The sequence below is a fragment of the Coffea eugenioides genome, chromosome 7 (genome assembly GCF_003713205.1).
Source record: "Coffea eugenioides isolate CCC68of chromosome 7, Ceug_1.0, whole genome shotgun sequence".
Taxonomy (NCBI): Eukaryota; Viridiplantae; Streptophyta; class Magnoliopsida; order Gentianales; family Rubiaceae; genus Coffea; species Coffea eugenioides.
Genome location: NC_040041.1, coordinates 14657083 through 14667349, shown reverse-complemented (window position 1 = coordinate 14667349; position 10267 = coordinate 14657083). Strand labels below are relative to the sequence as shown.

At 34.3% G+C, this 10267-nt stretch overlaps 2 protein-coding genes across 2 annotated transcripts; both read left to right on the top strand.

The window, feature by feature from the left end:
- Positions 1-400: 400 nt before the first annotated feature.
- On the top strand, positions 401-910 carry LOC113777008 (pentatricopeptide repeat-containing protein At1g62670, mitochondrial-like). The gene has a single exon (XM_027322057.1). It carries the CDS (start codon positions 401-403, stop codon positions 908-910), a length of 510 nt encoding a protein of 169 aa, XP_027177858.1.
- Positions 911-948: 38 nt separating this feature from the next.
- On the top strand, positions 949-1632 carry LOC113777006 (pentatricopeptide repeat-containing protein At1g63330-like). Its single transcript, XM_027322056.1, has 2 exons — positions 949-1503; positions 1594-1632. The coding sequence occupies exons 1-2, from the start codon at positions 949-951 to the stop codon at positions 1630-1632; spliced, it is 594 nt and encodes a 197-aa protein (XP_027177857.1).
- Positions 1633-10267: the final 8635 nt, after the last annotated feature.

The window sequence follows — 10267 nt, the reverse complement described above, 5'->3', positions numbered from 1 at the left end:
CAAGAATAGAGAATACGAATTTTGAAGGGAAAGGGAAAAAATTGTAGGAAACTCGGGGAAGAGGAAATGAGATTGGTGACCCAAATCTCTTACAACCGAATCTAGAAAATGACAAAGTTGTTGATTACAAATAATACCATTGCTTATATCACTTCGTATTCTAACAAACTCTCAAACGGATCAATCAGCTCCTAACATGTGGCCTTCTAGAATCAATAGTTACAGTTGTACCCAGTAAAGGCGTGATCCTATGAGCATGCCTTCCCCATAGCTCGTTTTGTTCGTTCCACGCCTTCAGTTGTCTAATATCTTGCCTTCTCCAACTTCCTCCTTATTTCTTCATTTTCGGCTGTCGTTTAACACTTTACTCCAATCCATTGTGATAGATGGGCTCTGTAAGATGGGCAACACTCAAATGGCCATTGAATTCCTACAACTCATGGAAAAAGGAAAAAGATGTGAGCCGAATATTAATTTATACAATACCATCATTGATAGCTTGTGCAAGGATAAAATGGTTGATGAAGCTCTTGGCCTCTTACAGGAGATGATTGAAAGAGACATTCCCCCGAATGTTGTGACTTACAATTGTTTGATTCAGGGTCTGTGTAACTTAAGCATATGGAAGGAGGTTAAAAGGCTCTTCTCTGATATGAAGGATTATAAAATTGTTCCAGACGTTTTTACTTTCAGTATTGTGGTGGACGCACTATGTAAGGAAGGGCATATAGAAGATGCTGAAAAGGTAGTCTGGATCATGATCCAACAAGGTCAAAATCCCAACCTGGTCACATATAATTCCTTAATGGATAGGTACTGTTTACAGAGGCAAATAGATGAAGCAAGGAGAGTTTTCGATACCATGGTTGCTAGCGGCCTTACTCCAGATGCTCATAGCTATGGTATTTGATAAATGCCTATTACAAGAACAAGAAAGTGGAAACAGCCATGAATCTCTTTCGAGAGATTCAGCATAAAGGTTTAACACTTGATACTGTTGTTTATATCACTGTTTTGCAGGGGTTTTTTAGTGTAGGAAGGTATCCTAGTGCAAGAGAAGTTTTTGATGAGTTGCAAGCTTCTGGCATAAAGCTTGATTTTCACACTTACTGCGCGATGTTGGATGAGTTATGCAAGACTAGACATGTCGGTAAAGCATTGCAGTTATTTCATTCAATGGAAGCTAACGGAATAGATCATCATATTGGCATGTACAATATCATCGTCGATGGCTTGTGCAAAAGTGGGAGGCTAGATGGTGCTCGCAATCTTTTTGGCAATCTTTATATGAAAGGATTTGATCGTAATGTCACAACATACACCACAATGGTTGCTAGCTTGCTTTCAGAAGGCTTGCTCACCGAAGCTAAAGAGTTTTTTGAGAAAATGGAAGAAAATGGTTGCCGGACAGATAGTGTTACATACAATGTTATTCTGCAAGAACTCCTTAAAGGAGGCCATTATGATGATGCAATAGTCTATCATAAAGAAATGTTCACAGAGGTTTCTTGCTTTTCATCTACTTTTTCCATTTTACTTGATTTATCTAATGAAATATAGAAGAATCCTTCTTTGCTTATGTTGATGCTGAAGATTGATCTCGATAGTAAGAAGTTTATGGACGGGGGATAAAGAGGACCTTCACATTAGTTGCAAGTTTTGGTCCTTCTGGTTTTTGGCCCCTAAATTTTAATTTACTGGAACTAACATTATTTAGGATTGCTTTTGATTCTATTTTAACTTATCATCTTTATGGCATATAAAAAGTGTTGCAGCTGAGTCTTAAAGTATCTATCTTGGTCATATTTTGTGAAATGCCTAAAAGTTCTTCAGTACTGGTAGAAGAAGCTGTGGTCTTTAAGGAAGTTGAATTGATGTGTACTATATAGCAGTTCACAGAAATCTGTTACTGTTAATTGGATATGTACTACTTCTTCAGAAAGACTAAGGAAATTGCTGCATGGCACAAACTTTCAAAGAAGTGTTAGTGGCCAATCTTTCACTCCTTTTGTAGCCAAGTTTTTAAGCTTAATTTATTGGGGGGTTGAGCTTGGGAATGATCTTGACCTTGATCTTTAATTTTGAAGCATACACATCTTTAAAAAAATCAACTCTCCTTGTTACTAGACATGAAATTGCTAGGTTTGTTGTGATCCTGAAGGTTTTCAAAAATTGTTGTAACTGTCTTTTGTAGTTATGCATTTTTTTTCCTTTGGTTGTTTTAGACTTTGTCTTCTCCCCTTTAAGATGTTTACTACAGTGCACTTTGCCAGCCAAACTGTAGTAGTTTCTGTGTTTACATATGAGTACATGTTATAATTTTTTATACTTCTGCCATCAGTCAATATCTAGCTTTTAGGAAGTTGATAGGTTGCAAAATTGCTATTCAATTTATGATTAGTTTTTCCTTGATTTTAGTCAAATATTATATTAATTAATAGATTCTATTTATATTTGATTAATGGTGCTAATTGTAGGAAATTAAGCAAAACGTGATTAAAAGGGCAATTTTCCAGCATGTTAAGGATTAATTTGGTGGTGGCATATTCGTAACCTGCTTTCAAGTCCAGAAGACTTGAAAATTTACTGCGCGCGAGATTTTCTAGTTCGTGTCAATTATGGACAGCTTGTGGTTGAAGATTGAGAAGACTTTGATTACATTTATTAGTAGTAGTATTGGATTATGAAATGTAGAAAATTATCTTTTGTAAGTTATTTTTCTAATTAGGAAATGTGTCTTTAGTATTGGTAGTAGATACGAAGTAGGAAACTAAAAAAAGGACCGGATTCCCATTTGATTAATACTTCCTGCAAGAAACAATCTGGTCGGGACTTTCTTGGCTTTAAGAAGGACCCTTTGCTTTTTAAGAGAAAGGAGAGGAGACGGCCGCTTGGCTTCGTTCTTCATCTTTTTCCCTTTTTTAATTTTCTTCAGTGTGAAACACTTGAGCAAATGGTTCCAATGAAGTTGTGCGGATTGTTCCTAATGATGCGAGGCAAAGTTCTCTTTTCTAGTCAAGAAATAACAAGAATTTGGTTCATCTACATGTGTAAGATCCAATTATTTTTATTAATTTCTTTTATTCGTTAGTATTCGTATATTTTCTGATTTAGTTTCTCATAGTTGTTTTGTTGTTTGAATATCATGAGCACCTGATATTTAATTCAGCTCGACAAACTAATACCAAGTAGGACAATTAAATTTATAATTGTTTAATTGTTTTAAATTAATGACGACTAATGTGATTGAATTCATGTTAGAGAGACATATAATCTAGTTTAAATAAACGCTAATAGCGTGTTTATTGATTAGAATAGGGTTTTTTTAGTTTCTAATGCAACTAAGAAATTAAATTCTACGGGCTTAATTAGGATTATTTCTTGATTAGAAAAATAGTTAACGGACGTACCTTAACTATCGAGAAGGTAAGGAAAAATTAATTATCATTGCTTGTTTGGCAATTATAACCTGTTTATTAATAAATAGATGAAATAATTATTGCATCGATGATCAGTTTTATGAACCACTTTCGAAATTATTTCCTTGACTAGAGCTTGCGTATTGATTTAATTTTAATTCTCTTTTATTTGCCAGTTCTTACTTAAGTAGTTTGTTTAGTTTAATTTCAATTTTCCAATGGTTTTTACTTGGAAAGAGACAGATTTTCCCCTAATCCCTATGGAGACGGCTCTACTTATTATTATATTCGAATAAATATTCTTGTGAGTAGGAATTTATTATTGTACAGGCCTGACCCTTGTCAAATTTTGACGCCATTTCAGGGATTGGCGTTGGTTAAATTGTTTATTTTTGAGTCCATCTTGTGTTTTATTTTTTATTGTTGTCTTATTATTTTCTTTTTACTAGTTTATGACTGCTAATATTTAATATTTTGGTGATAAACTGAATTTTATTTCTACGAGGGGTAATGGGGTTCGTGTTTTTTCTAATGAACAACATTTAGATATACTAACATCTCTTATAGAAAAATTGGATGTTGGACAAATGCAACAAGTTAGAACCTGTAGAATTTGAGATGACTCGGATCATTCAACCGACATATGCCCCATGTTTCAGGATGACCTGAATGTTTAAATTAATACTTTTGTAGGTTTTTTAACCATGTCTCAAACGTGGTATGACTCTTATTCAAATGGGTATGATTAAGGATGGTGGAATAACTCCAACTTTAATTATGCAACAGGACCAATGGATTTTCAACAGTAAGAGTCTCAAGAACCATTATCCACATCAGGTATATCTCTTGAAGAAATAGTTAAATCACTAACTATTAACACAATTCGATTTCAACAGGAGATAGAAATGAGCATTTGTAACCTAGAGGAACAATTGTGTTTATTGGCATCTACAATGACGCAACTGACTTCTCCAATTTGTGAAGAATTGTCCTCACAAACCATTATCAACATTGAGGAAGATGATCAATTACCTTGACAAGTGACAAAGAACTGCAATAGTCTCAAGAAGGATCTAAAAATGCAGTTGAAAAGGAAGCTGAAAGTGAAGATATGAAAATCCAATCTCAAATCGTTCAAGTAAATGAATTCAGTGAACAATTCCTAAATATGGTGACACCTCCTCTATTCTCCAACCAATATTATCCCGACTCTTATTCTATAATTTCTGTTAGTGCCATTGATTTTGTTATATCAGAAGTTTCTAAATTTCATTATAGGAATAAATTAGGAGTTGTTATGGCCAAATATCTTTGGAACCAGTAAGTGCTTGTGATAGAGGAGTTAGTGAAGAATTAAGGTCACTGTTTAATTGTTTTGAACCATCTACAAGTCAATGGAAGAAAGTAACTCATAAGCTCAAAGATCACTCTATTTACGAGGTTTATTATGATTACATAGAGGATGAAATATTGAAATCAGTTACAAGATTTTATCCTCCGTGAACAAAAATAGCAATGTCTAGCCAAAAATATTAAAGAAATGCACTTATTGGTAGGCAACCCAATTCACTTTTTGGTTCATTTTTATTATTAGTTTCATTATGTTTATTTTAGATTTTTCATATTTAGTGTGTTTAATTTTCTTTTTTAATATTTCAATGGTTACAAGACTTCCACCCAACAAGGCGTACCCACGCCTAATTGACTGGAGAATTCATGTTCCGATTTCAAAAATTCTGGTAGACAACTAGGCAACATAACATGCCCACGTCTTGAGGGTACGTTGTAACTTACAAATACCCAACTCCACCATCAGAAAACTACAGTGTAACAAGACGTGCCCGCGTCTTGTTCCAGTGAGGAGGAGTAAAAAAATCGAAACCCTAACTATTCTCCTTCTTTCCTTTTTTTTTTTTTCTTTTTCCTTCATCTCTTTCTTTCTTTTCATTCTTTTTCTCTCCCCCTTGCATTCTAGATGACGAACTCCTCGCCTTCGCAGTTTGAAAATTATCATTGAGTTTGAAGTCATCGCCACCGCTCACCCTTGTCAGCTGTGGTTAGGGTTGCAACCATTTCGTTTGTTGTACTCCTCCTTTTGCCCTCACCCATAGCTGCCATGCCCCCTTCATTGATCAGAAAAGTTTTGTTTTCCCTTTTTTTCTTTTCTATTATTCTTTATTTCTTACATTGGGGACAATGTAAGATTTATGTGTGGGGAGTGATATATGGAAATGTGCAAGTGTAGGCATTTTTGTTGAAATTTTTTGTTCGATTTTGTCGAATTTTATCCAATTTTTGCCACTTCTTGTATATTTTTGTGGTTATTCCTGATAAACGATGGCTAGATTCTCAAATTGACTATTGTCAAGATTTTATATGCTAAGAGGTCAAGTATGACATGGTTAGGTTTAAGACTATCTCTCTGGTGAATATTTGAGATTTCGTGGTCTTAACTTTTCTGACATTTTTCATGTGAATTGGTTCAACTATTAATCTCAATTCTCCATGTTTGAAAAATGAAGCAAGTTTGTGATTTTTAATTTTATTTTATTGCTTATTTGTGAATAATATTTAGTTATACTCCACTAGTTATCATTGCTTAGTAATCGGGGATTTTCACTAAAAGTGTCGACTTTCATGTCAAACAATGGCGATAACTATGAGTATGTGATCCTATAGTGATGACAGTTGAGTAACCAGACTCCTTCATTTAGTAGATGTCAGAATTCACGTCAAAAGATTTGAATGGCTAAATACTACAATTTCTCCCCTTAAAAAAGTGCTCAAGTATGGGGGTATATTGGAAAAAAGTTGTGCTAATAGAGAAAAATATGCAAGTGTGTGAATGATTGTATTAGCCTACTGATACATAAGTTTTAATATTGAGATTTTGCTTAATAATCGAACTGTTTACTAACAAATGTTGGTTGAATATTTTATATTCTTAAATTAGTTAATCGGCAGTTGGAAGAGTCCTTGGTTTTAAAAACTAATCGGAGAGATATATCTTGGAAACTAGCCACTAGTACTTGATATGTATTTTAATTGTAACTTGGCAATGGATGATTCGAATGATAGCTGTTGTTTGAGCTCAATTGCTTAATTGGTTGTTCTCATGCTTGAGAACAAGTATGGTTCAGATATGAGGGGAATTGATAGGTTGCGAAATTACTATTTAATTTATGATTATTTTTTCCTTGATTTTAATCAAATATTGCATTAATTGATAGATTCTACTTATATTTGGTTAATGGTGCTAATTGTAGGAAAATGAGCAAAATGTGATTAAAAGGGCAATATTCCTGCATGTTAAGGATTAATTTGATGGTAACACGTTAGGAACCTGCTTTCGAGTCTAGAAGATTCGAAAAATTACTACGCGCGAGATTTCCTAGTTTGTGTCAATTATGGACAGCTTGTGGTTGAAGATTGTGAAAACTTTGATTATATTTATCAGTAGTAGTATTGGATTATGAAATGTAGAAAATTATCTTTTCTAATTAGGAAATGTGTCTTTAGTATTAGTAGTAGATACAAAATAGGAAACTAAAAAAAGGGCCGGATTCCCGTTTGATTAATACATCCTGCAAGAAACAATCTGGTCCGGACTTTCTTGGCTTTAAGAAGGGACCTTTGCTTTTTAAGAAAAAGGAAAGGAGACGGCCGCTTGGCTTCGTTCTTCATCTTTTTCCTTTCTTTAGTTTTCTCCGTTGTGAAACACTTACGTGAACGGTTCCAATGAAGTTGTGCGGATTGTTCCTACTGATGTGCGGTTAAGTTCTCTTCTAATCGAGGAATAACAAGGATTTGGTTCATTACATCTGCGAGATCTAATTGTTTTTATTAATTTCTTTTATTCATTAGTATTCGTATTTTTTCTAATTTATTTTCTCATAATTATTTTGTTGTTTGAATATCATGGCTCTTGATATTTAATTTAACTTGACAATCTAATGCCAATTAGGATAGTAAGATTCATAATTATTTAATTATCTTAAATTAGCGACGACTAATGTGATTGATTTCATGTTAGAGAGATATATGATCTAATTTAAATAAATCTTGATAGTGTGTTTATTGATTAGAACAGACCTTTTCTAGTTTCTAATGCAACTAAGAAATAAAATTCTACGGGTTTACTTAGAGTTGTTTCTTGATTAGAAAAGTAATTAATATACATACCTTAACTATGGAGATGGTAAGGAAAAGTTGGTTGTTATCGCTTGTTTGGCAATTGTAATCTGTTTATTAACGAATACATGAAATAATTATCGCATCGATGATCAGTTGTATGAACGACTTTCAAAGTTATTTCCTTGACTTGAGCTTACGTATTGTTGATTTAATTTTAATTCTCTTTTTTTTTTGCCAGTTCTTATTTAAGTAGTTTGTTTAGTTTAATTTCAATGTTCCAAACCCCCCCCCCCCCCAAATTAGTTTTTACTTGGAAAGAGACAGATTTTTCCCTAATTCCTGTGGAGACACCTACTCACCATGATACTGAATAAATATTCTTGTGAGTAGGAATTTATAATTGGACAAGTCCGACACTTGTCGGAAGTTAAGAAAGAGTGACTAATTACTGGTTAAGATCGTTATTTCCTCTCGATATACCATAGGCTATCTGCACTTGATTGCAATGTGATTTTTCTTCAGAGTTTGCTTTTGATTTGTAAGTGCATTTCTCAACAGTAGTACCGGCTTTACTGGAGTAGCACAACTGAAAAGAACATAAACTGTCACCTGTCGAGTGTTGCTTTACTGAAGCTTAGATGCCACAGCGGAGCAGACAATTAAGTGACCTGTGGACATAAGACGGGTGGAGCAGAGCCTACTGGTCTCCACTGGAGGAGATCCAAAACACCTCTACAAGAGCACGAGCCATGTAGCCTCCACCAAAGAGCATGAGCTTTTGGTAAGAAAAAGGATGCAGAACCACAAAAGCAGTATATTCTCAAACAAGGCATTTCCATGATAACTAAACAAATTGTTTTACATCATCTTCAGTTTCGTTTTTTTTATCTCCTTTTTTTCTTTAATTTATAATAGTCCTCTTTAATGACGAAGTGATGGCATATTTAAAAGGTATGAGCATGGGTTTGTGGGGGGGGCGATAAGAGGGCCTCTATTTTTGTACAAGTTGTTGCAAAATTCGATGATGACTTTGTAGCTTTCTTCAGTGGAAACAAAATTGTCATATTGCAACTCAAGTCCAGGGAACCATGGGGCAGATTGCCCCCGAATATATGTATGTTTGTGCTGTCGTTCTGTTGTCAAAGTGTTATTGTTAATGTTGAGTGGTTGCAATTTGCAAACTGATCTTTGTCCTTGGCAGACTTCGTTTCTGTGTCAGTCATGCACTAGGTCTTGGTTATTGAGTTGGTTGTCTCTAGTTCCAATTCTGATTAAATTGGAAAGTTTGTTGCAGTGTTCAGATGTTTGTATCTACTGGGGCTGCCGCAATTTTTTCTATACAACATAGAGCCTTCATGGCACTCACTCAGTCACCAAGGTGCATCTCAAGGAAGCCCCCAGTCTTGATGAACTTTGGTCTAACATCCAATCCAAAGCCAGCTTTAATTTGAAACACGTTTGTTCTGGGATACTGGACCAAACCATTTGTGAATTGGATTTGAATTTGGTTGTCGGTTGGAACAAGTTCATCTGAATCCCTTTTCGAAGAACTTTCATGCATATCTGCTCAAAAAAAATGTGCATCCACTGGTTGAAACTAAGTTGCTGAATGATTACTTGTCCAGGACATTGAATATCTGTTGTTTTTCACAATTCTGTTTGATTCTTCCTTCCTTTTGTACTGCTGTCATTTAAATTGTCTTTAAACATGGGAAGGCATACATAGTTTGTATGCGATTGTGATGACTGATATTTGTCCTGCGAGTTTGGGGTGTTTTCTTCCCTTTTTGTTTTCCCCCTTTCCTTTAATGAGAAGAGTTCTAGGATTGAAATCAAGATGCATTTCCATGCTTTATATTGATTTCTTTATTTTCTTATGTTTAAAAGAGGCTAGGGTCGTAAATGCAATATATAAAGTTCACTGGTTTCTTTTGGGAATGTCTTGCAGAGGTTGAGTTTCAGGTTAAAGGTGATTGTCTGGTTATCCCTAGAGTTTGTCTTCCTCTCCCCCATTTTTGGCGAAGATATTGCTTCTTTTGGAGCATCATTTCTGAGTTCTTAGCTTTCCAAGATGGCAGAGTGTCTTCAAATGACGAGGCACAGAAAACATGCAGACATCAAGTATAATTTTTTTTTCCCTTTTGTTTGTTTTATTAAGTTGTGAAGCGAGGTTACACTTCGTTAATTTTCATGCCTTTTAACAGATTTGGTGAATCTATGAAGTCTTAACCTCTTAAAGAATCATAAAACAAAGCAGCTATTATACTTGTAGAATCAGAAGTGACACTCCACCTCGCCCTTGGTGAATCAAACTTGTAATCTGTAGGCGAAGTAGCTCAACTAGAGGTGGCAAATCAACCCACTTAATTAAATTTACCCATACCCGCCCATAAATAGATGGGTATGGGTATCTTAAATTTTTGTATATGGGTAACCCATTAAAATTCTCTTCCCCTAAATCTCTTCTTTTCCTCCACCCATTTTTTTTTCAAATTTTTCATTTTGTCATGATGTTAACTACTTTTGTTTCATTATTATTATTATTATTATTTGTTGGTTTTATTTTATTATTTTGTTTTCTCTTAGTTTGTTAACTTGCTCATTTTTCGGCATTACCAATTTATGATAAATTTGAGCCTCTTTTCTTATCTTTCTAAAATGAAATTTTAAATTTATATATGGAAAAAATGTTAGGGGTTAAAAATTTTTGGATT

Coding starts and splice junctions, on each gene's coding strand:
- LOC113777008 (XM_027322057.1), top strand. CDS start 401: ATGGGCAACACTCAAATGGCCATTGAATTCCTACAACTCATGGAAAAA.
- LOC113777006 (XM_027322056.1), top strand. CDS start 949: ATGAATCTCTTTCGAGAGATTCAGCATAAAGGTTTAACACTTGATACT. Junction 1,504..1,593: donor ATAAAGAAATGTTCACAGAG/GTTTCTTGCTTT, acceptor TTGATGCTGAAG/ATTGATCTCGATAGTAAGAA.